Source organism: Hippoglossus hippoglossus, chromosome 10, assembly GCF_009819705.1.
Source record: "Hippoglossus hippoglossus isolate fHipHip1 chromosome 10, fHipHip1.pri, whole genome shotgun sequence".
NCBI lineage: Eukaryota > Metazoa > Chordata > Actinopteri > Pleuronectiformes > Pleuronectidae > Hippoglossus > Hippoglossus hippoglossus.
In genome coordinates, this window is record NC_047160.1 from 11741704 (window position 1) to 11767356 (window position 25653).

General features: G+C 43.3%; 3 protein-coding genes across 7 annotated transcripts; 1 reads left to right on the forward strand and 2 right to left on the reverse strand.

The window, feature by feature from the left end:
* Positions 1-274: 274 nt before the first annotated feature.
* Positions 275-3155, reverse strand: rab9b (RAB9B, member RAS oncogene family). Of its 2 annotated transcripts, none has more exons than XM_034597526.1 (2): positions 3052-3155; positions 275-2170 (listed from the first exon to the last, which is right to left on the reverse strand). In XM_034597526.1, exon 2 carries the CDS (start codon positions 2083-2085, stop codon positions 1477-1479), a length of 609 nt encoding a protein of 202 aa, XP_034453417.1. In that variant the 5' UTR covers positions 2086-2170; positions 3052-3155; the 3' UTR covers positions 275-1476. The 2 variants fall into 2 exon arrangements, with proteins under 2 accessions (XP_034453417.1, XP_034453418.1); XM_034597527.1 differs by having other exon boundaries at positions 2913-3060.
* A 954-nt stretch (positions 3156-4109) lies between these two features.
* On the forward strand, positions 4110-8044 carry fut11 (fucosyltransferase 11 (alpha (1,3) fucosyltransferase)). 2 transcript variants are annotated; one of them, XM_034597516.1, is made up of 5 exons: positions 4110-4263; positions 4554-4895; positions 4979-5359; positions 6192-6814; positions 6958-8044. In XM_034597516.1, exons 2-5 carry the CDS (start codon positions 4554-4556, stop codon positions 7106-7108), a joined length of 1497 nt encoding a protein of 498 aa, XP_034453407.1. In that variant the 5' UTR covers positions 4110-4263; the 3' UTR covers positions 7109-8044. The 2 variants fall into 2 exon arrangements, with proteins under 2 accessions (XP_034453407.1, XP_034453408.1); XM_034597517.1 differs by having other exon boundaries at positions 4122-4263; positions 4985-5359; positions 6958-7375.
* Positions 7853-24027, reverse strand: znf185 (zinc finger protein 185 with LIM domain). Of its 3 annotated transcripts, XM_034597498.1 has the most exons (35): positions 23866-24027; positions 22918-22980; positions 22531-22651; positions 22326-22433; positions 22192-22218; positions 20571-20630; positions 20420-20467; positions 20257-20328; positions 20077-20157; positions 19823-19885; positions 19552-19674; positions 18827-19475; positions 18487-18721; positions 18279-18396; positions 17388-17453; positions 17176-17247; positions 16804-16878; positions 16507-16581; positions 15965-16045; positions 15603-15662; positions 15427-15480; positions 15141-15200; positions 14513-14563; positions 14361-14405; positions 14104-14151; positions 12940-13011; positions 12742-12804; positions 12339-12443; positions 12012-12059; positions 11646-11681; positions 11014-11085; positions 10839-10913; positions 10662-10727; positions 9345-9450; positions 7853-8529 (listed from the first exon to the last, which is right to left on the reverse strand). In XM_034597498.1, exons 2-35 carry the CDS (start codon positions 22925-22927, stop codon positions 8428-8430), a joined length of 3147 nt encoding a protein of 1048 aa, XP_034453389.1. In that variant the 5' UTR covers positions 22928-22980; positions 23866-24027; the 3' UTR covers positions 7853-8427. The 3 variants fall into 3 exon arrangements, with proteins under 3 accessions (XP_034453389.1, XP_034453388.1, XP_034453390.1); XM_034597497.1 differs by having other exon boundaries at positions 18279-18721; XM_034597499.1 differs by having other exon boundaries at positions 18279-18586; positions 18872-19475; positions 23866-24026.
* Between the last annotated feature and the right edge of the window lie 1626 nt (positions 24028-25653).

The following is a 25653-nucleotide window of genomic DNA, read 5'->3' on the forward strand; positions in this document are numbered from 1 at the left end:
ATGAAGAAAACAGCAAAAACAGTGAGATGAAAACTCACTAATGTTACCTTAAAGAGATTTTACTCTGGGAGAGGAAAAATAATTTGTGTTAAAATGTCCTCAGACAAAAGTAGAATGAAAGTCAATTGAACGGTACTCTGGGTAAATATTAATGAGTTACATTTTAAAAGGGGTATGGGTAAAATAATAACATAATCTTAAATGATTAAGTTAGAGATCATTTTTAGGATACCAGGCATCGAGATCCACACAGAGAGGAACTAATTAAGTCCATTCTGGAACTTTACATCCTGTGCATACAACTGAAAATTACAAATATAAAGCTAAAACTAATGCAGTCTAATACGACAGTCTTCAAATAAACCTTTTCGTGCTTGACACTTTTTATCAAAATTGTTTTAGACTGTTTGATCATTCTGGAAGATGTTGAGTTTGGTGATGCTGAGTTGTATTGCTTTGGACAGAGAGGCGTTTCCAGTAATTAGCCTAAAGCTTTATCGATATAAATGGGGTAAACAAAATAATCGAAACTACTGGACACCACAGCAGTTGTACCTTGACTTTGTGTAGCAGTAGTTTTGTGTTGTGTTATTCTACATTTGGACAATAAGATTTAAATCATTACTGCAAATGTAGCCTATATAGTATGCAGTTATCGGTCTTCTCAACTACTAATAATCTTTATCAGCCCTAAAAAAAAACAATATCGGTCGACCCCCAGCAGTGTTAATAGATCTAACAATCAAATGAATAAGAGCACCTCATTAGCCCGTACCCGATGTTTGAAGCAAGAGCTGCAAAATAATAATAAATAATTCCCTTCTTATTAAAGACAAAAGTGCATCAATCTTCCAAGTACCTCGAATCATATTGGTCATCACACTGATGTCAGGAGTTCTCAATCACAGGATCTGCATGGATCGAGAAAATGCACAGGCTCCCCAGCAACCGCTAACATATCTGATAAAAAGAGAAGGCTATGTTGTATTCAGTCCTTCTAAAACTGTGTAAAATCAGCTCATGGACAAATAGTTGAGTGGCTGTGGAGTGTGCTCTTCAGTAGAGGACTGGTATCGTCTCTCTTCCACTGTGTTAATTAAAATTCTAATTATTTTTGATTAAAATAAATGCTGTGAAAGCACTCGTTGATAAAAGCCCTGCATAGGCAGACAAAGCTGGGTAAAAATGTTCTTGTGCAACACCATTGGAAGCAGACAGAGTAGAAAGGATGAGTGTGCCTGTTGCAGTGTGCCTGTACCGTTTGTTAATTCAACAATCTAGACACCAGCTTAGGTCCTTGACCCCGCCCTCCTTAGAGCCGCTGTATCTTATCCATATAATCTTTAGTGGATACTGTTATCAGTACCTTGTACCTACAGCATGTGTACCATAAACAATACATGACTGGCTCTTTAAACTGCCTCAGGCAAGTTTCAGCCAGAGAGGTTAAGACATCGTGAATTCACACCTGACCAATCAGCAGCAAGACCCGCGAGAGGCTTTGCGGTTGCCATGGAGATCTATAGTACTACTCAGTAGTGCATGGTCAATCTGGTCCTCAGCAGCAAGAACCTCCCTGACAGCTGCCTCAAATGCAGCTGTGACATTAGTGTCATCCTTAGCACTGGTCTCAAAGTAAGGGCAGCATCCGCTCTCCTCGCACCAGGCCCGTGCTTCGTCCGCCCCCACCTCCCTCTGCTCCATGTCTACCTTGTTGCCAAGCACCACGAAGGGGAAGCGCTCGGGGTCTTTAACATCTGAGTAGTACATGAACTCCTTCTTCCAGCAGCCGAGGTTCTGGAAGCTCTGCAAGTCATTCACAGCAAAGGTGAGCAGGCAGCAGTCGGCCCCACGGTAGAAGGGCGTGCGCAGGGACTTGAAGCGCTCCTGACCCGCCGTGTCCCAGATCTGGAGAGTGACCAGGCGCCCATCCACCTCCAGATCCCTGTTGAGGAACTCCACACCGATGGTGTGAAAGGACTGGGAGTCGAAGCGGTCTGTGACATAGCGGTTCATCAAAGAGGACTTGCCCACTCCGCCGTCCCCCAGCAAGATCACCTTCAGCAGCAGGCTCTTCCCGCTCATAATGCTCTTCCTCTCACCCAGAAAGCCCTCCTCCTTGCTGGGTTACAGCCCTCCACACCAGGTGGCAGACCAGGGTCGATTTAACCTGGAAAGAGGAAGACAGGCAAAGATAGACACTTACAAGACAATCAAAACTGAAACAAAAATCACCCTTTGGGAAATGAAAGTGTCTAAATTCTCAGAACAAAATTCCACACACACCCAGGGTTTGATGCTGCTAATTGATGCAGTACAGAAAACCTGTCCTTGCAACATTTGAACCTCAAAGAACCTTTCTGCCAATAAATGACAGATGTGTAATGGTTGACTAGTTTTAGGAACACAGTGACAGGGGTGAATGACCAAGATGTCTGCCAAAGGTCTCTGGCTGAGTGGCTGGAGGCTGGAGGCTAGCTCTGGGTTGCACAGCCCTACCTTGTTCTTTACAACATGATACAGTAGTTTTCACACATGATCGGAGCATTACAATGCTAAATGACAGCCTTGATTTAGTGAGCTACGCATCAGGTGATGTGTGAGTCCTACGCCACAGAAGGAAGAAGGGCGAGTCAGGATCAGACCACAAACAACAAACGTGCTGCAGGATAAACTCTCCTCAAACTGCTGCGTCGGGGGTTCCTGTGACACTGAGCTCCCACTGCTTCACAGCAGAAGTTAAACAGGAACCGAAACAGGCATCGGGTTTCTAAATGCAAACTTTCATGCGACAGGACATGAAACTGTGTCACTGTGTGGCGGCTTTAGCAACAAGACCCCGCAGCCAAACTAGCAAAGCTAGCCGGGGCTAGTCCGACGGCTTGTTGACATTCCAGCCTGACCATGCTAACCGTTAGCCTCGGTGGATTCTGCGGCTAACAGCCGTTTATTGAAAGCCCGGAGAGGAGCAGAGGAGCAGCCGCTGCAGGGAGGTGACGTGACGCAGCAAACCGAAGCAGCAGAACCACAGAAACACGTATTTCCACTCACCCTGTCCCTGTGTGAGGCTGTTTGCTGCTTGCTGCTGTGCCCTGCATCTGACTGACGTGACGTGCGCGCGTCCAGCGAGGGAGCTGCACGTGCACGGCGCACAGGCAGAGCGGGGTCCTAAAGTCCGACAGGTTCAGCCCCCTTCAAAACGCCATGACAACACAGTGGGTGTTGTTCAGTTTAACTTAAAGGTCCAGTGTGGAAGATTTAGGTGAAAGGGATCTATTGACAGAAATTTATTATGAAATAATTCCAGTGATGTTTTCACGAGAGTGTTTCATTTAAATTATACAAATTGTTGTTTTATTTACCCTAGAATGGGCCCTTTATATTAAAATACTTTATATTTACATCAGGGGGGGTCCTCTCTATGGAGGCCGCCATGTTTCTTGTAGTCGCCCAGACTGGACAAACTAAACACCCTTTGAGTTTTTATGAAAACTGAAGGTTACCACAGGTTCTCTTTCATGTTTGGAAGGGGAGGATGAGGTGAGGGGTGTTCAGCTGCAACATGCAACTTCACCACTTTATATCACTAAATTCTACACACTGCAACTTTAAGTACTGTACTTTTTTTATCAAATATTTTCTGTTTTATAAAAAAAAAATCCAATACATTGAATTATGTATATAATAAAAAGAACAGGACTGTTTTCGTTAGATTTGTATTCACATAAACAAAAAACAAACACAGCACATAAGACAATAGCAAACCTTTTTGAAGACTAAGATATATAACTCATTACAACAATGTTAATCCATGAGGAAAGATGAATATTATTTACATTATTTAGTTAAAACCAATCAAGAAAAGAAAATATGACATGGAAATGTTTTATTAGTGTCTTATATATATATATTGATTTATGTATTCCCTTTGGTTATTTTTCTATTAAATATAACGCTTAAAATGTCATATAATATTCTATGACACTGAAAAAAAGGAGCTGTGTAGTTCACAGGTCTGTAGCGGGACGTGACCTGTGGGAGGCGCTGTTCGACACTACGTTAGTTTGCGACCCAAAGAAGAAGAAGACGATGAGTGAAAGAAGCAGAAACGTAGAAGAAGAGTCCAACTGTTTGCTCCCTCTGTACACACATCAGCATCTTGTTGTCATCGCTCGACGGGACCGATTTTTACGAAGAATAACTGAAGAAGTTGTTGAAGAATAAAGAGAAACGTATCTTCATGTGTTTACAGCCGTAATAACGGTAGGAAACTCTCGTTTACTCCCGGTATCGCGACACTTACGCGTGTTCTGACAGCGCTGACACGTATGAAGTGAAGAGATTCTCCTCTGGGTGCTGATCAGATGAAGTTGGCTTCAAGTAGAAACATCACTTTAATTTCCTATATGATTAGTAAGGCAGCTCAACATGATAAACTGAAGACTCAGGCCAACACCAATCATGTTGTTGGATGTGTTATCTCACTGTTGACCACGTATATCCGGTTAAAAACTGTCTCTGACACCCTTTCTCTGTTCTGTTCCCCCCCACAGATGGCAGGTAGGGGCAGGCTGGTGCCCTGTGTGTGTCTGGGGCTGTTTGGAGTCCTGTGCTGGGTGTGGGTGTCCTTCGCCTCCTTCCCAGACGAGCACGTCCTCCTGGAGGATCTGGATGCAGTGGAGCGTGCAGCCTTTCAGCCCCAGAGTGCTCTGTCAGACATGGAGTTTTCCTCCATCATCACTTCATACAGAGGGCCCGGCAACGTTGATCGCCGCAGCAACAAGGAGCTGCCCATCATCCTCTGGTGGACCGGGGGGCTGTTCCCGCATTTCCCCGGTGACACCGAACGCATCGACTGTGCCACGTCCTCCTGCCTGGTCACGAGTAACCGCAAGGTGCCACAAAATATGTAACCTCTCTAGATAATAATAATCATCCCAAAGTGTCCTGCCAGTAATTTTGAGTTTGATCTTGAAAGGTGCAGCTCTACAAGCGGACAGCATCCATCATCTTCTACGGGACAGACTTCAGGGCCTATGAGGCGCCGCTACCTCGTCTCCACCACCAGACCTGGGCACTGTTCCACGAAGAGTCACCCATGAATAACTACTTCCTCTCTCACGGACCGGGAATCAGGCTGTTCAACTACACAGCCACGTTTAGCAGGGAGTCCGACTATCCCCTGAGCCTGCAGTGGCTGCCCACTCTGGACTACTTGCTGCAGCCCACAGCCGTGTCCCTGCAGGAGAAGAACCGCCTGAGGAGGGAGGGCCTGTCTCCTGTGCTGTACATGCAGTCTCACTGCGACGTACCATCTGACAGAGACAGATATGTTAAGGAGCTCATGAAGTACATCCAGGTACAGAACAGAGGAGGTCTTTCAGGGCCATGTTTACTACCACTAATGCCAAATAAGTGTAGCTATTTCTACTTAACTACCTGATTTATCTAGATTACCTATGTGACCGGGGAAATACAATTGTTCAACTAAAGTAACTAAGGTGCTGTGATAATTTTACTTCAAATAAATAACAATAATAACTAGAAAGGTGCTCAGAGAACACACACCTCCACCAACACCCTATCTTTTAATGTTAAAGAAAGTGAAAAACTTTTCCTGGATCCGCCCGTTTAGAACAGAACAGCAATCAAAACAAGAGAAGGATAATCAGTTCATAAAACAGAGGACAATAAAATGAAGTTACCCACAAATAAAACACAGTTTATGTTAAACATTCATAAAATCTTTGCGATTAAAAATGTTTTGGCCCAGGCACGTAGCGAGGTTAAGAAGTGATTAATGAAGTCAGGAGCAAGTTTGTTGCTTTGAAAGTGATGAAAATAATTTTGATATCAATGTGGAATGTACCAGGCAACTAGTGCAAACTAACAAGTATTAAGTAGCAATGTGTTTGTACTTGGTGCCTGTTGGCATCCAAATAGGGATGTTCTGCACTAGTTAGAGTTTCCCACATATCCATACGTGTACACAGGTTGATACACAGTGATGCTCTCAGTGATGATTGGGAATTCCCATCAGTGAGATTCTAATTACAAATGTTTTATCAGGGTTTTCTGAAACATTTATGCCATTAAATATTTGTCATTGTCTCATCTGTAATTTATTCCCATATGTTTTCTATGCCCCCTTCATGTTTCTCAATTCTCACATATAATTTCTGTCTATGTAGGTGGACTCTTACGGGAAATGCTTGAACAACATGCCTCTACCCGGACATCTGGAGGACACGGGCACCGCCACTGGCGAGGATCTCAGATTCATGAACTTCGTGGCGCGGTACAAGTTCCACCTGGCACTGGAGAACGGTCTGTGTCCAGATTATATGACAGAGAAGCTGTGGCGGCCTCTCCATCAGGGCTGTGTTCCCGTCTATCGAGGCTCCTCCGTGGTGGCGGACTGGATGCCCAACGACCACTCTGCCATCATCATCGATAACTTCCCCTCACCAAAAGCTCTGGCTGACTTCCTCAAACTACTTGACGAGAATGATGATGAATATGCAAGATATTTGGAGTTTAAGAAGCCGAGCCGTGTAACAAACACTCGCTTGCTGGAGGCTCTGGAGACTCGCGAGTGGGGGGTTAATGACATGAGCAAACCGAACTACCTGAATGGATTTGAATGTTTCGTGTGCGACCAGGAGAACACACGGCTGGCAGCCGAGCGGGGATATAGGAAAGCCCCCAAGAAGAACCAACCCCCTCAGCCTAAAATGGCCGACAACTCTCACATGGGATGCCCCATGCCCAGCCCCGGGTACGGAGACGTCCAAGACTTACCTGCAGATGACGGGTGAGTTTGTCTTAAATTGCTTGCGGTGCCAGCTGGGAAATCCTTGAATAACAATTTCTTGTGGGGAGACAAATCATCCTATTTTAATTGTCTAATTAAAATGTACTCTGTGATGAGTCTTATCTGTTTGTATCTGTCTCCAGATGGTTGAAAACATGGCCTCAGGATTACTGGCAGAGTCTGGACCAAGCAGAGGGGCTGGAGTCTCTGATAAGACACAACGAGTCGGACCCTTCGCTGCTGTGGAAGCACATCCAAAACATGGCTGTGAGCAGAGCCAGAGGAAAACACTGACACAGGCCTCGGTTACAGGCTGGAGAAGGGTCCGATATTCTGCAGCCCATCTGTTTAAATGAGGGACTGAAGCAGAAATGACTCATTTCTGCACCTGAGCCAGAACTCTTTTACTCTTAGGAGCCGTTTAGTAACAGATTTAGATACTGAATTCAGCTGACGTGTTACTTTTATCCTTTATCCCAGGTTCAATCATGAGAAATGATGTTTCACAGTGCTATATGCCAATATTTTCAAGTAGGTTAATGACTCTAACTGCGTTGCCATCGTTGCCCTTACTCTGCTCTGTGTTGTTAACGCTAACTGCATGCAGTGCAGCTGTTCTCGAGATGCACATTCTCATGGGAGGCACATTTTTATTGGATTGGGGCCGAGCCAAAGACTCGTCCTCTGTACTGAGGGAGTTCTGCCCGACTGTGTGTGAAGACCATCAAGACGGCAGCCAGTGAACTACATTAGCTTCTTCACTGTTACCCAGCAGGTAGCTGATGGTTATTAGCTGAAGTCATATTCATGTTCACAGCTATTTCACGTGACTATGCAAGGAGAATATTGTTTCACCGAGGAATTGGAGGCAAATGTAAAGTTAAGCACAGCTCCCAGTGGGAAGTCGCCACTGCGCTTGTGAGGGAGTTCTCAGGAACAGCTCAGCTAATGAATTTCTGTGGTAGATACTTTATTCTCTCACTAACTGTATTCAGTTACATGATGCTGAAATCATCTCTATGTGCAATCATTTTTAAAAAACATACTTTTCTAAAACATGTAACTGCTTGAGACTCCAGGACAGTCTTGTGTGTCTCTTTGGACACTAACTTTGTATGACATATTTTTTACCATGCTCATATAAATCACTTTATTTTGTTAACAAAGCATCATATATGTGAACACACTGTTTTGTATCAAGAAGAACAAAGGAAGTAAACATGTAACAAAGTCATCATCTTGCATATAACTACTCAAAAAGCTAAATCATAATATTGCACCCCACTTGCCTGTTCACAGTTATATATAGCACAGCATGTTGTACAGGCATATCCTTCATAGTCTACTGAGGAAGATACAGCTTTCACCACCAAGGAAGAAACAAACAAACACAAGCTTGTATAACATGTTTGAGAAATTAGAAATTTAACCTAATGGAAGCTAAAGAAATCATATTGTTCACTATGACAGTCTCTTTGATCACCCTAAACCACAGCAAGGTTCAAACTGAACACAGTCCAACATTTTCGCTAAAGCACAGTTCTCACTTTATATGCAAATGAACATGAAGGGAAGGGGGACGAGGATAAGAGGACGCTGAAGAGCTCAGACAATCAGTCTAAAGCTTTGGAGTAGCAGCCCTCGCAGTGGACTTTCCCTCCGTGTAGGAACATGCTGAAGAGAAGGTCGCCCATATCCTTATTACACACACCACACTGAAAAATAATGGTGAGAATGGCATTAGAAAATGTAATTAAAAGAAACCACAGTGCAGAGCAATGTTTTTAATCCTAGAAATTCAGTCCCTCTTTTTTTTTCGTTCCATAATAGACAGAAAACTTTTTTAGCGCTAGTGACTGATTAAACCAATTGTTACATGGACTGGTAATACACAATGACTGAACATAATTTGTGTTTTAAAAAGGTAAAAGTTCTATATTACTGGGGAAAACGCTTATTGACTGCTCTGCCAATGGATGAAAAGAATAGAATAAATAAAAAATTGTAATCCTTAAAAAGTTCTAAATATTTTAAAAAGCCTTAAAAAAGTGTTATATACGTTAAAAGATTACATAATAGTCTCATAAGTTTAGATTGGTCTTAGTTATTTTAATGTTTTATTTTAAAATGAGTTATTTTGGCAGCTTAGTTTATAACGTCCGTGTTGTAGTTCTTTCTCAATGAGACGGATATTAGCTTGGCTGTAGGAAATATAACTACTGCCTCTGTAGTTTGTAAGATAATAGATAATAGTTATTCTCTACTAGGCTACTCTACCTTGTGAGAAAATTTGGCTCCCTAATATTCCTTCACATTTGTCATACTTGACACAGGTGTTAAAAAGATCTTACAAAATCTTCAAATTCACTTGTTGAAACCTATAGAAACCCTGGTGAAGCTTTGTGTAGTCAAACTGTTGAGCTATAGAGTTTCCCACTGTTTACAGGCTGGATTCTGAGCTGTGTAATTTTAGTATCTGTCGTTCAGAAATGCTAATTTACTCCAGGGACGTGACCGTTTCCAGTATTACCTTGAAGCAGGCGGGATGACAGTTGATATTGAGGTGCTCAATGGTGATCTTAGCATCATTGCCCACAAGCTCGCCGCAGAACGTACAGCTGGATGACAGTGAGCCGCTGGGGAAGATTGAGACAAGTTAGTTTGGCAGCTCATTCACACACATCTCTCGTGCAAACGCAGCCGCTCTGTCTGCTTCAATAACCTGCGACCGTTCCCGTCCCGAGTGAGGGAATCTAAGAAGTGTAAATAATCCTTTCATATCCCCACTTAGCCTCCTAATGAGCAGGTTTGGTGGAATTTCTGCCCTGCTGCTTACGAATATCTAGTTTCATCAGAACGGGAAATAACAAGGCAGGGGGACCTTCAGCTTAAAGCTGGTTTAAAACCGGTTTAGGGAATAGCGTTGTGGCCCGGAGTTAAGTGGAGGAGTTTGGTATCAAATAATTTGACCCACTATGAAAACAAGAGCAACGACTAAAAGCAAAATGTACTCGCTGGAAATGATATGAATACTGAATACTGTTTACAGTTAAAACATTTGAAATGTAAAGATATTTTAGCAATCACAATGCAAATACTGAAGTGGTAGAACAGAAGTGAAGAAAGAGGTTTAAGTTTAAGTGGAAGCTCTTAGTTAAGTTTATGGGTTTTTTTAAGTTGACTTGAAAATGCTGAAAGAAGTCGAACTGTCACTCATAATAAAATTGAGCTGGAGATTTAATAAAAGTCTGTAATGAAAGAAGTGTCGGCTGAAGCGTAAGCCGCGAAAGCAATTGGATATGAACAGTGGAACTTGTGGGAAGTTGTAATTGTCGTTGAGAGCTCAATACCTCAGATCTGGAAGGATATTTGAAGCGTCAGTCAAAATATAAGTGATAAATTGAGCTGCTGTCAGCTATTTTGTGAAATTGTATTAACTGAAACAACTGTTATATTAAGTTAAATTGCTGAAGTTCATTTTTAGTTTTTAGGTAAAAAAGCTGAAAAGAGTGGAATGGTCAGTGGAAGTTGAAGCGATAAACTGAGCTGGAGATTCCTTAAAGGGGATGAAGTGAAAGAAGAAGAAGAAAAGAGTTTGAGGAAATTGGGTATGAAAAGAAGAAGCTGTGGGTTTCAAAGAAGTTTCAATTCTCGTTCAAAGCTTAAGAAAGCAGATGTGAAAGGATTTGAAGCGTCAATTGAAGTGGGAGCATTGAAAGGAATGGAAATGTTAGTGGAAGTGAAACATAAATACTGTGTAAATAAATGATAAAATCATTTAAATTGAAATGGAAAAAACAAGGGGAAAGGTCTTATATCTGGTTTAAAACAGGAGCTGTGTTGTTACCTGGCGTACGTGGAGGGGCTGCTGTAAGAGTAACTGGTGGAGCTCGATGTCAAATAATCCGACCCACTGTGGAAACAGGAGAAATAAGTGATTCATCACGAAAACCGTGTTTTTCAGCAGTTTTCTTTTTCAAATCAATGCTGTTATTTGATTGTGTAAACAATGTAGTGGCCGAACCTATTGATTTCATCTCTGGCGTTATGCAAGGACAGCTCCGAGGTATTGACGTATTCCTTCACATACACAAACGGCCTTGAGAAGAGGCAGGGGAAAGAACAACAGTGTGAGTAGTTGAAACAGATGTATGTTGTGACTTAAAACTCAAAAAGTGTAATCTAGTCAAATCCCTCACTTTTTGGTCTCAGGCTCTGGTGTTTGGACCGGGCGCTCTTCTTCAGTCACCGACCTGGAGTAGGTTTCATAACTGGAGACAAAGTGCAGCGGCGTTAGTCTCATCGTTCTCTCACTGACTCCAGCAGCACCATGGCTTATACAGAGGGACTCTGCATCTGTCAAATGTAACTCAGGATATCATAATTTTCTGCCATCGCTTGTTAATGGCACGCTGTTTAACGGCCCGTGACTTGACATCACTAATACGCATCATTAATCTGACATCTGGAGACTGATAATTGGGGGGAAGGAAATGAGGGCCAATGGAGAGACAATGAGAAAAAAAAATTGTCATTTAACTTCAAGCAAGTTCAGACTTGAGACGGTTGTGTGTAACCTTAGGGCCAGGGTTTAATAATCAACAGAAACAACCGTGTTAAAACAGTCAAAAAAAGGTGACTGCTTCTATTTTTGTGGCTGATAATTTCCTTCCCTTTTTTGGAAGTTCCTGCAACAAAAAACGCTCCAGATGAAAAAGGGAGTGTTTTTATAAAAGTGAGAAAATCAGCAGACCAAATAGTTGAAAATAACACTCTGGAGAGAGTCGTCTTGCATTATGCTGTGTGACACGAACAAAAATCATAAACTTACCGATCCATAGCGGGCTCTGGCTCACCGTGTATCTCCCTGGAAAATAAAGAAAGCTGTATTAGACTTTTTACTGGAGGCTATAGCAGTCAATAAGCTGGACGCGATCCAGCCAAGTGGATAAAGCTGATCTTTCTAACTCACAGCTCCAGAGGGATCAGGGTTTATTGACCAGGTGTGGTTTGTTTTTCTTTTGTACTGCGGCATTGCCTCATCCTGAGCACCTCCTCCCGTGCATTGTAATTTATAAACAACACCTACATGCCACTCACGCTTCCCACTCCTTCTAAACTGAACAAAGTGGGGTTTCATCTTCACAAAGCAGGGTCTTTTTTTTTTTTTTTAAAGGATTTCAAAAGTTTCTCCAACCTGATGGTGGTGACGGTTGTGACTGTCTCTGTGAGTGTATCCTCGGGGCTGCAAAACAAAGAACATCCCAGCATTATAATAAGTCTGGCAGCACTGATGAAAAACCGTGACTGTATTAAAGTTTTTTTTTTTATTTTTTATACAAGTTGAGGAGAAGATGATTATTCTCCGAGTGAGCCGCAAGGAACTTGTATTTAGCTCGCTTTCAATTAAATGGTTGACAGCCGTTGAATGTTAAGGTGCTATAATCACATCCTGCTGAAACGATACCAACAAAATAAAAGGGCTTTAATATGCGTTTAATGAGCTCAGCTACTGTAGAGGTACCTCTCCTCCTCCTCCTCCTCCTCCTCCTCCTCTTCCCCTTCTGTAGTGATAGTATAGACAGTGGGGGATGTCCACCTGTCCCATGGGGAGTCGTTCTCCTTGGACCTTGAGCACAAACAAAAACGTGGCATTACATGATATAGGTTGACAAATTCACAATGGGTGTTGTTGGAGGGAGAAAAGAAAAAGGGATAAAAGGCTGGAAGTGGATCTGTGTGTGTCACAGTTGTAACCAATATATACAGTATCTGACCTATTTTCATCAGCACCAGTGCACAATGTCTCATGGCTCGATGAATAGATGCTGCAAAAGCCTAGTTACTTCACCCACAGTGAAAGGGAAGGAGGTTATGGGAATAAAAGGAGCAGAGAGGCTTTTAACAAAAAAAAAACAATGACTTACTTTCTCTCGAACATGATCATCGTCTGTTGGTCTCCAGCTTGGTCCTCCGGTTCGGCCTCTTGGCTGAGAGGGGACGTACAGTAAAAGGCTTTTAGCGCGTAATGGACAAGGACGTGGGCGCATGTAGATGAATGAACGAAAACACAGTCGGCCTCATTGTGTGTGGTAGTGTAAGAGGAAATCGAAGTGTGTCATCACCTCTCCTCTGTGCCGGCCTGCTGAGGTGTGATGGTGTCCCATGTGCGTGCCCATGACCGCTGAGTGCTGAGACTGAGGAGCCAAAGTGGAGACAGAGGTAAAGAGAAATGACGAACGTTGTGACAGATGAAGCATATTAGACATCGGTAATAATGTCCGCCGCCTGAGAAATAGATTTCTGCAGGTCCGCGCTCGCATGTTCAGGACCCAGCTAAGCACGAGCTTGAATACCTGGTGGTGTGAGTGTTGATGTCGTCGATGTCGTTTGCGGGGGATTTCAGTGCATTGCCACTAATACTGTCACACACAAAGGGGGGGGGGGGAGAATAAAAGCATCATTCAAGACACAGTCACACTGCATAGAAAGACATTTCCATTTCCATGCTGGAATGACGACTCGTTAATCATTTAGTTGAAAAGCAGTTCAATAATTTAAAGCAAAAATGGGACAATTTTCTAGTTCAAAGGGAGAAATTCACTGCTTTACTCTGTTTGATAACGTTATCATCTGAAAGTAGTTTTCACTGCTCAACATTTAAAAACAAATGTCCGACGTCTCTGAAAAATTCCAACAAATGTTTTTCAAAACTTTCTGATATTTTATAGACTAAACTATTTTTACTAAAGGTACTGCTGGGCTGCTACTACCCATTATTTATATTATTGGTTAATCTACAGATTATTTTTTCTCCCCCAAGGAAGTCAGTGTTGTTTCTTTGTTCACGCAACTTGGTGGAAGGATGCGGAATGTTTTTTTTGACATTATCCTAATTGGGGACTGATATCTTAGAGTGTGTGGCGGCTTGATTGAATTGAATGGGTCTGTTGGGTCTTGATGAAGGTATGTGCTCTACTGGGTGCCAGTCTACTTTGTTTTATCGATCGAAAGTCAGTAAAACAGTAAAGAACTTATTGTAGTTTCTCACGACTGAAGCTAATAGTCCAGAATACCAAATATATTCAACATGCAGAAAATCCTCACATTTAAAAGTTGGAGCCGATTATCAAAATTGTTTCCAATTAATTTTCTGATAAGATCATTTCAGCTCTCATCTATTTTTTTTTTAAATAATCAACAAATTCAGCAACACTGGAAGCCATAGTTAGTCGCAGCCTCATTTCACTAGCTTAATCTCAGATGAAGAGATAAAATCCCCAACGTACTGTGTCTCTGGACTCGGATCTTTGTTCTCCATGAACGTGGTTGGAGCGCTGACGAAATAAGGACATAAATAAGAAATCAATGCATATCAATAAGATGCACTGTCGCCACACAGCAGATTGCTTTCTGCTGATTATGAATGGATTGCCATAAAGTCACAAAGTGAAGCAGTTGTAGTAAAGAGGATATGATGCAGTAACATGTGACAAACAGAGGTTAGAGTATAGAAAAAGAGGCATTTGCATTATCATTCATGTACCTGTTGATGGAAATATCTGCGAGGGGCTGGAACAGGTCAGAGGAGCTGCAGCAGAGAAAAGTGGCTCATAATCAGAAAGTGCTGCATTATGCATGGGGAGATGCTATCTGGCTGGCTGGAAAACAGTCGCAGCTCCAAACCAATATGATTACCTGTTAGGGGATGTGGTCCCTATCGGATATGGATCAAACGGATCAGCCGAGCTGAAAAACAATTTCACACTGATTTCACTCTCAATTGTCAGCGTGGCCCATCTTGTGTCGGAGGAATTCTGATCACATTGACTCATAATGGAAAGATTTAATGCAGTTTGAATGGTAAACAGAAACACAGAGGAGCAGGCGGCCAGACTCAATCAAAATCAGAATCGGGATGTCTTTGACAAATGGAAAGACTATTGTGCTGCCGAATGGAGAAACAAACCTCAGTGTATTTCAGGTTTTCTTCACCTAAACTGAACCCTGGTCGCAGTCAATACCAATTAAACTGAGAAGTCATTCATTTCGTCTGTTGTGTTTTTTTTGGTATTTAACCAATTAGACTTTTTATGAAAGACAATCAATATTATCTTATTAAGCACTTTAAACTTAATTTGATTATTTAAAACGAATGTTTCTCACAATTTAATCAATTATTTTAAGTAAATTCACTCTCTCTACTCAGCGTCAGTATGGGGCAAACTACTTTTTACACACACTCACATATATCTATATGAAATACACTGTGACACAGACATCCTAAAGCACTGGGACTTATGTGACGTGGCAGTAAACAAACTACCTCGATTCAGTAACTACTGTTGTCACATGTGAGCTCCAGGGATCTGCTTTGTCCTCTTCACTGCACAGAGGGGAGGTTTAAGGAGGGAGGTACGGATGAACGGCACGATGGGAATAAAAAAAGAAAGAAAAGAGGGCAAGTAAAGGTTAGTGTGGTTCTTCTCATACACTATTTAAAGTGCCAGTCCATTAGAAAAGCTTGGAATCCACTGAACTATTTAACAAGCAGGAAAACCATCTGAATATAGTGCAGGCCAGACACCGTCTGTTTGTGTGTGGTCTCGTACCTTTGGTCAGTAATAATCACAGTCCTGGTGGTTATAGTGACGGTCTCTGTGAGGCTGGTGGGCAGAGAGAGCGTTAGTATGCAGTAAACCACATCTGAATAAAATGCATTTGTGAGCGGAAGCAGCTTGGAGCAGATAGTTAATTGTTTAAGAGCAGCCTGTCATCTCCCCTCTACCTTTGTGTTTCTCCTGCTGTCTCATCTGTCTGCTTCTCCTCCTCTCGCTGCACGCTGAGGCTGGCGGAGACAAAAACAAAGCCACAGTACTAATCAGTACAACAATCCCTTCTATTTCCAGTCGCGCAGCGGATAAGATGCAGCTTTCCTGTTTTCAAAGTATTACTCAGTCGCTTCAGGAATCTGCAACTCTGTCCAGGGGTTAGAATAGAACGCAGGGGGTGGAGGAGCCCGGATTTATGGATCAAACTCGGGGGCAGATTTGGGGGTTTATTAAAAATCGTCCACCTCAGGGAGCTGAGATTCTCACCCCCCCACCTTCTCCATATGTAGTGATGAAAGTGAATGGGACTCTTTCTCACCTGCGTGTCTCTGTGTTGATTGGAATCACATCAGTAGCCAGGAGATCCAGGGCGCCGCTGGTCTTCGCTGGGTCTGGCTCACTGGAGAAAACCCAAAACACCAAAGTCAAATACAACGTTTGTGCACCAGCTCCCTTTAAAACTGGAAAAGGTGAGTTAAGGGGATGTTCCAGCTCGGATATTTCTGTGCATGACTCTGTGTTTAGGGGAGGGCGGCACAGTGGAGCAGTGGTTAGCACTGTCACTTCACAGCAAGAGGGTTTCCAGTTTGGTTTCTGTGTGGAGTTTGCATGTTCTCCTTGTGTTTACCTGGGTTTGCCCTGAGTACGGCTTCCAAAGACATGTGAATGTGAATAAGAAAGTTGTCTCTATATGTCAGCCCTGTGTTATGATGGCGCCCTGTCCAGGGTGTACCCCGCCTTTCCCCCAATGACAGCCTGCATTGGCTCCAGCTCCCCCTGCGACCCTCAGAGGATAAGCGGTGTCGATAATGGATGGATGGATGTATTTGGGGTTTGGGTGGGAGAGAGTTCTTCCTTTACCTATCAAATCCACTGAGCAGATCCTGACTCCAGCGTCCTGGGCTGGGGGGAACAGGCTCTGCTGCCTCCTGTGGACTGCAGCGGTGGGGAGGAGGAGGAAGAGGAAGAGGAAGAGGAAGAGGAAGAGGAGGACATGATGAGCGAAGTTAGGGGATTCAGAGGATATTTCAGAGCAGGAGCAGACCGGTTGAATTAGAACAGAGGGAGATCATAGGATGTCCAACAGTGCCACCTTGTGGGGAATATTCAGAGCATCGCTTAATTGCACAATCAGTGAGAACATATTTGTTAACAAACCCATCATCGAATGCCAGGAGTTCGTCTGTCATTGGCTCAGAGTTACTGAGAACTGGAGCGGGCTCCTCCGCAGCTCTGCAGGAAGTAAGAGAGCAAATGAGTGCACCTGCTTTGGCGCACGCACACAGACACACAGACGCACACAGACACACAGACACACACAAACACACCTTCAAACTACATTTTTTAAGTGCCACATATGAAGGCTAATCTGGGACATCCTCTTGAGTGAGGTGCTTTCAGGTGACTGAAACTGAGATCTGGTGTATTTTGTGATAACTCTGAAGTGAACACAGCGGCATTTTTTTGTGACTATGTGTTTTCTTGCCAGCCCTGCTATGACAGGAATGAGGAAACTGTTGGTTTTTGTACCTGCTCTCTGTGGTGCGGCTGTCTGCTGAGCCTCCTTGTTCCTTTGCCAGCTCTGGCTCATCATCCTTGAGACTGCGGAGGAGAAAAATCTGATTATCAGATGGCATGTTGTTAAGGCTGGAGCACGCTAGAGCCATGGTAATGATTTTCTTTTCATATTGGATATATATATATATACACATATTGCTTTCATCTTTCTCTCTTTCCACTACCTGGTTGAACTTGTGGCAGAGGGAACGAGAGTGTCGAAGAAGGCAGCGAGCGTGTCAACTCTGGAGCTGTGAAGACAAATGGAGAACAAACACATGTTTTTTTCCATCACACACGTGAAAGAAATGAGAGCAAACATACGGCTGACATGAACAAAGAAAAGAATCTGAAAGCACATTTTCTGCTTTGTTTAAGAAGTTACGATATTCAAACATTATTACGAATATTTGTGCAAACATCATGGTTAATGTTTGAGGCTCATAATCACAGAGCATTGCAATATGTTATACTGTTGCTGTGGTAGAATATATTAAATTTAATTAAATTCACTAGATCCAGATTTTTATTTAGAACTCTATCAAAAGCAAAAAGAAAGTAAAATAGAAATTTCTCGAACCAGTTCTGCAACAAACTTTAAGGGTTTCCTCCCTGCTACCAAATTTCATGAAAAATCGATTGAGTAGTTTTTGCATGATCCTGCTAAATTATTACCAAACAAACAAACAGATGAAAACCTAACCTCCTTGGCAGAGGTAATAACTGGACCGTTATCACTGATGTGTTAATAATGTTGCATTTTAGTATTATTCGGTGAAGGTGTAGTCGATTTTAGCTCCTATATGCGATGTTATGTGGTTTCATTTGTAATAATCCTCAATATAACTAGATAATTAGTTGATCTTTATCTGTGAAAATCTTCATATACAAAGTTGCCAGCAATGAAACTTGAGATATAAAGATATTTGAAATAAAGTGTAAATGTTTTTTGTCTGAAGTGTAGAGTTGGAGAATAAAATAGCAAATACTCAAGTATAAAGAGCCCAGACTGAAGTCATTACTTTCCACCACTAATGCTGAGCTACAACACGGATATTAGTTGGTGAGAATCTGACCTTGTCATGGGAGAAGGTTTAGATTGTGGTTCAGGTTCTTCTTCAGGTTCAGGTATAGGTTCTGTCACCACTGTGATCGTTGTTACTGTAGACACTGGAGCAAGGGATTCTGGGAAAGTTGAAGTCTGGGCAGGGGACAATGGAGCAGGGGATTTTGGGACAGTTGAAGTCAGGACAGGGGACACTGGAGCAACGGATTCTGGGAAAGTTGAAGTCAGGGCAGGGAACAATGGAGCAGGGGATTTTGGGACAGTTGAAGTCAGGACAGGGGACACTGGAGCAGGGGATTTTGGGACAGTTGAAGTCAGGACGGCGGGCAATGGAGCAGGGGATTTTGGGACAGTTGAAGTCAGGACGGCGGGCAATGGAGCAGGGGATTTTGGGACAGTTGAAGTCAGGACGGCGGGCAATGGAGCAGGGGATTTTGGGACAGTTGAAGTCAGGACGGCGGGCAATGGAGCAGGGGATTTTGGGACAGTTGAAGTCCGGCCAGGGGACAATAGCGCAGAGGATTTTGGGACAGTAGAAGTCAGGGCAGGGAACAATGGAGCAGGGGATTTTGGGACAGTAGAAGTCAGGGCAGGGAACAATGGAGCAGGGGATTTTGGGACAGTAGAAGTCAGGGCAGGGAACAATGGAGCAGGGGATTCTGGGACAGTTGAAGTCATGACAGGGGACACTGGAGCAGGGGATTGTGGGACAGTTGATGTCAGGGCAGGGGACACTGGAGCAGGGGATTTTGGGAAAGTTGAAGTCAGGGCAGGGAACAATGGAGCAGGGGATTTTGGGACAGTTGAAGTCAGGGCAGGGGACAATGGAGCAGGGGATTTTGGGACAGTTGAAGTCAGGGCAGGGGACACTGGAGCAGGGGATTCTGGGACAGCTGGAGCTGGAGTGGTTGACACCAGGTTTGGTAAATCAGGGGTGATTTTAACCAGAGAGGTGTCGGTTTGATCAGAAACATCTGGCTCAGGTTCTTGCTCTGTATTAACTGCTTCTACAAACACTGGGATGAGTTCAGGGAGAGGTGTGGCCACCTTGGTGCATCCTGACTTCATGCCTTCAAACGGGTCCTTCTGCGTCACAGACACTGGAGTGGGGTCTTCTTTCAAAAGGTCCGGTAAAGGCCCCCGAAATATCTGAGCCACTGACTCACCGTCAGTGACATCAGCGGCTGGTTTCACGTTTGTTTCCGCACTGTAAACAAGACAGACGATGAATGAAACTGAACAGAAATCACTTGTTTCACTGGAAATGGAAAGGCAGGACCTACATTCTCCCTGGTCTGGCCATCGGGGCGGGGGCAACGTATGCGACGGGGATGGCAGGAGTCGGGCTGGGGGAGCTGACAGGTGGTGGTGTCGTGGTGCCCTCATCGTCATCTTCAATCTCAACCCTGCACATTTGCAGCCAAGCACACGTGCAAAAGAAAACATGCGTGGAGATGAGTACACACATTAAAACAGAAAGACGAAACACACATTAAATCAGACATCAGCATTCACAGATTTGCCAGATTTTAATATATGAGAGGGAGCCTTTACCTTTTAGCCACAAATGATACATTGTTGTTGACCAGCGGGGTGTCAGCGGCTTTTTCAATCGACCTGAGGGTTTTTATCAAACAGCTTTTATAAGCACCATCATACATTCTCATCATATGTGAGTGAAAAGAGCAATTTCCTGATGTGTTTTACCTTTTTTAATGTTTAACTCACTTCTTTTATGATTTAAGAATCCCAGAAACAGGTTGAGCATTAAGATTAGCATAAGGAGACACAAGACATAGAGTACGTACTCATATTTCTTAGCAGCAGAGAGCACATAAGACCGATGCCTGACTGCAGATGTCCTCAGAACATTGCTGGCTGCCTCCGTCCTGCGAGATAAATCATTATGATGTTAATGTAATCTCTTGGGGGGGGAGGGCGTGCGACTTCAGATTGGATTGTGTTCTTTGTGCAAGGGGGAGTCTCACCGTTTCTCCTGCTCCTCATTGCTCAGAAGGCCCTCCTGGTTCTCCGAAGTGGGCCTCACCGTGTGGGGGGCTCTGAGGGACAGAAACACACACACACCTAATGAAAATACATTATCACGCAGCTGCCAGCCGCTCACCGGGAATCTTATTTGTGCACGCTCACATTTTCTTGTAGCTCTCCGAGGCTTTTTTGTTGAATTGCGTCGTTCCACTGCAAGAAAGAACAACGAGTATGTGAGGGAATCGGAGGGGTCAGTGAGAGTGCATCAGCAGTCACTGTTAACGCTGCTCATTCAGGTGAGAGAAACTCTTACCTTGTGCCGTTAGTCGTGGACGATGATGCAGGCTTCTGGTCCAGTTTAGTGAAAATGCCTCTGAAGGAAAAAACAAAAAGTGTGAATAGACATATACTTTTTTTCTCTATAAATAATCTATGATTTCATTACAAAAAGTCCCATGAAGTGCAGTTTTCATAGCTCAGATATTCCAGCTACGCTGTAAAAACAAAAACTTGAAATTGCACGGCAAGTTCATGTAATATTCATGTAAAGTTTCATTGGTCAGGTTTCCCTCCATTCATCATATTTGGAGGCAAAACACGTTATTGGAAGCTTTGACCGAGTTACAAGCAGGGTCTCCTGATCATTTCTGCAGGGGTTCGTATCCTCTCATCGCACCTCAAGGGAAACATGACACCCTATAGGTGAGTGTTTGGTAGAATAGAGGACAGAAACTCTGGTGTTGTAGTAATGACACATGTAGTGGTGTAGTGTGTGGTTCAAGATGTAGAGCGGGTCATCAACTAACAACAAGGTCGGTGGTTCAATCCTCGGCTCCTTGTGCAAGGCACCGAACTCTAATTGGCCTCTGACAGCGTGTGAATGATGTGTAGTAGAAAAGGTGCTGGTCGATAAGAACCCTTTACTTTTAAGATATCATTTGATAAATATAAAGTGAATGGTGAGTGAGAAATACTCATGTCTACACGTGGAACAAACTAAGTCCCTGCAGACTGCGGCACTAGAATTCTTAGTATTAGTTATAATAATGACTTAACCAAATAACTTTAGTTATATAGCACTTTTCAAAACACAGTTACAAAGTGCTTAACAATAAGAAAGACAACAGATCAAATAAAAGGACAGAAATAAAATAAATTAAAAGTTCAGATGAAATCACAAAGAGCGCTCTAATTAAAGATCGCTCTGAGGTACTTCTACCAGTATTAATAAAATAATAAGTCAACAAACAACTCAAATAAAATCAGGAGAGGCTTTTCAGTAGAGTTGTGTGTCACTGACTGCCAGTTTTATTTCCTCAAGCAGGTCAGAGCCCCTGGGCCCTGACTGCAAAAGCTCCTCTACCCGAGGATCACAAGCTACGCAAAGGTTCATGTGGGATTAAAAGGTCTAAATTCCAAGTAAAATCAATCCTAAAACAAACAGGGAGCCAGCGTAATGTGGTTAAAACAGGTGTAGTATGATTCAAACTATTTGTTCCTGTTAAAAGTCAAACGGCTGAGTTCTCAATAATCTCAAGTCGTTGCAGCATTTTTGGTTCAGGCATGAATAAAGACATGTTGCAATAATCAAGGCGCGAGGAGATAAAAACCTGTCCGACAGTTTCTGCATCTTTATCATTTAAAATGGATCCCCAAAAAAAAATGTAAGATTGAAAGATAAACGATCAGAACAAAAGATAAGATGCCAAAATAAAAGATTGAGTTGTCATCGAAATTCAGAAATCTAGAGCAGTAAGTTCTTTGAGTAGTTTCCTTCCCTTCTCATTTTTTTTTACAGTGTATTAATTCAAGTTTATAGTTTCCACAAAGTGACCATAAACTGTAAAAGTTCTGTTTATTCCTTTGCTGTCACCAAACACAGAAACACAAATGTCACCGGCCTGACGTGTTTATAATTTCATGAGAACTCTTACCTGATCAGATATCCTGACGTTGGAGCTCTAGGTTTAAAAAAAGAGACTCGTTATCAGCACAATCATTGTTTGGTTGCAGGTTTCACAGTAAGCTACAGAAAACTGCACGGGTGACATCAGAAACCGGTGTTTACCTCGCAGCGTCAGGCTTGTTGGGCGGCAGCGCGGGCTTTGTTGGTGAAGGCCCTGGACTGGTCTCGATGGGGGCTCCATTCACACGGTTGGCCCTCACCTCTGCCACCCTGCATGGATGCACAGCGACTCGGTTTAGTCATCGCAGTGAACTTGAGAAATGGATGACGAGGACGTGATGAAGCTGAGCTAAACACGTAGTCTTACCAGGGTTTCACCTCCTCCTCAGGTTCGGCCTGAGGTTCACTGGTGCGCTGCAGCCAGCTGCCATCTCCCTTCAGCTTGGTCCGCACTTTGGTGGTTTGCATTACAGCTGCTCTTTTCTCCTCTGAGACACACACACACACACATCATCCACCTACACACCATCTGAGATAACACTATAGCCTGCATCATATGATACCATGCATGATTTTCAGTCCTCCTTTGGGCCCGATCATCAACCACTTGGGGTTTTTCTTTAAATCGGGGGCCATGACAGAATTTACGGTCAACAGCCCGGTGTGGAGACACGCCCTGTGACGGCCTCAGCTCTAAATGGAGGAACAGCTCATCTCACATTGACGTTCCCATCAGATCAGTCACCCTGCTCACCTTTTGACATGCTTCTTCTTGAGGTTTCTCTCTCGCCTTTCTTCTGTTTAATTTACACGCCGCCTAAAACAATGACAGAGATCATGTTAAAAGAAAAGATTCCAAGAGCGGGTGGGAATTTGTCACAACACACAGTCACAGTTTCAAAATGTCTCTTGCTCCCTCCCAGTAGGGAGCATGTGCTCTGTAAAGCATTCCTCAGTCTCATCATTTAGATATGTAGATCATCCTGTCCTACCACTTTCCAAAAAACAAAAGAAAATACTTTAGTTTCCTAAATATGAATGGGGGACACCCACACACACACATATCACAGTTTATCTTTGCATACAAAATATACACACAGACAGATTTACGAGGGTGGAAAAATACTGCCTCCTTTCACACGTCTAAATGACTAGATTTTGTTTACATTTAAAACGAACTGCTTAAAGGCAAACACACACCCCCAAGGACTTCAAGAAGAAAAAAGACAATATTAATGAAACACTGACGAGTGCTCCCTTATCTGAAAAGCAGGAGCGGACTTCAGCTCATGCAAAATTGCAGAGTGCTGCCGATTTCAGAATGCAAATCCAACTATAACTCCGGAGGGCTGTTAATTCACTCCTTCTAATGCACATCAACTCAACATCTCTTAAGGATACGAATGTTGGTGATAGAACAAATACACAGAGAGCTCAGAGGGCATATTTATCCTGGGTTTAACGCATCAGTCCACACACACACGCGAGAAATGATTAATGGAGAGCAATAATGGCCTTTAAGGCGAGGACAGAGCAGGAGAGACTGCTGAAAAAGCCACGAAGAAGAGAAAACACACCGAAAAATGGTGACTGAACACTTTTCACACACTCTCACACTTAATGCTGATCACAGAGAATCTTAAATACAGAAAAATGGTCCAGATAATTTGTATTTACATCATCATCACAAACGTCTGCCTACCTGTGATCACTTTCCAGCCAGCAGAGCAAAGTCCATGCAGTTCAGTGGAGAGTCAGTGACTGAGTGTGTGTGTGTCTGTGTGTGTGTATGGGGAAAGTCTTTCTCTGTCTGACAGGTGCCTCAGTCCCTGAGCTGCTGTGAACAAGTACGGGCGTATGAGCACTAACAAGCCCAGCCAGTCAAGGAAGTTAGACGTGGGGTGGAGCAGAGTGTTTGTCTCTGCCTCTGTGTGGGTGTGGGTGTGTGTGTGTGTGTGTGTGTGTGTGCATGCATGCAGCAGAGGTTGCTAAGAACTCACTTTTTGTTTACTACATCGGTGCTTTGTTCATTGGGAGTAAGTAAGCGAGCGTATACCTGTCGTACAGGTGGCTGACAATCAGCACCGAGAGCAAGCGGGGCCAAGGGAAGGGAGAGCGACGACAAGGCCGCATGCGTAAGTGAAGCAAGTCACAGCAACATCTCCTGTGGGAGCTCGGCTCTCACGCTCACTGGGTAGGAAAACCCAGGCAGCAGCGCACATCATTAAAATGAGATCAAGAACAACACACACTGAGTTGGACTGAGACAACAAACAGACACAGAGACAGGGGCCCAGACACCACCAAAAACAATGCACAAGTCATTCTAGTGATGTACTTTATAATGAGAACCCACACATTTCTGATTTTATACTTAAAATAAAATGTTGCAGTTGTTCCTTGTGTTTTTATATAAAAGGAAACCGCAACCACTCATTAGTAACAATCGAATCATAATTAAAGCTTCGTAAAAGTGAGTCGTGACTTGTTTTACCCTCTTTATGAGCCTTAGATAAACAAGTCTAAATGTTTGCTCAATCTAAGTGACTGTGTTTGTGCAGGTGAAAGACAAAAAGATTGATGTCTATCCTCCTGCAATTGTCCAACACTGTGTGAGAGGCCTCAGTGTGCACTCAACATGGAGATCAACCCACCACCGGTTCTGTACAATATAAAAACAATCTCACACACGCTGTGCACACATCTACGAAGCTGTTTCAAATCACAAACAGGGTGTGGGTCCATTTCGCAACATCTCACAGAGAGTAGGTGGAAGAGGAAATTAGCAAGTCTGAGAGCCAAGGTTTCACTCTGCTAAAAAGAAAAAAACACCCTGGCAAGTGTCAACGCTCCACTCTATTATCTTCCTGGATCCCTGTCCGTCAAGAAAACCAGTCGGACGGCCTTGCCCGGTGGCTCTGACTCTCGCTGTGAATCATCTGGGTGCTGCTTGCTTAGAATTAAAAAAACGAGAATGCAAAGTATCTGAACCTAACGCCCACCTTGTCGTCACCACGCCAAGGCCAGGAATGACAAAAATGATTTGACTTAGAAAAAAAAGCCAATATCCATCGAAGCTAATTAAAACATTGAACGTAAGCGGCGTACTAATGAGTCACTCTGACATCCACACGCTTGTGACATCTATCTCACACCTGCGTCATTGTCAAGATGGCAGGATGATCAAATGTGGCAACAGAGGGATCGTAGCTCGTGATGCATTTTCATTGCCCATCCCATTATTGTGTTCAGTGACAGTCCTTGAATAGTACTCCAATGATTTGCCTACACTGATCTAATGCCAGAGAGGCAGAGTCACTGCAGAATCACAGTGGAGATAAAAATGTGTCTGTAAAAAGTACCCTGGCCCGAATGTATGTGGATACCCAACATTAGTCCTGTGTTTAAATAGGGAGCATCTCATTTGTAAGTCTGCTCACACGCTCATATGTACAATCAAGCAGTAAATGATCACTGCAATCCGTCCTCC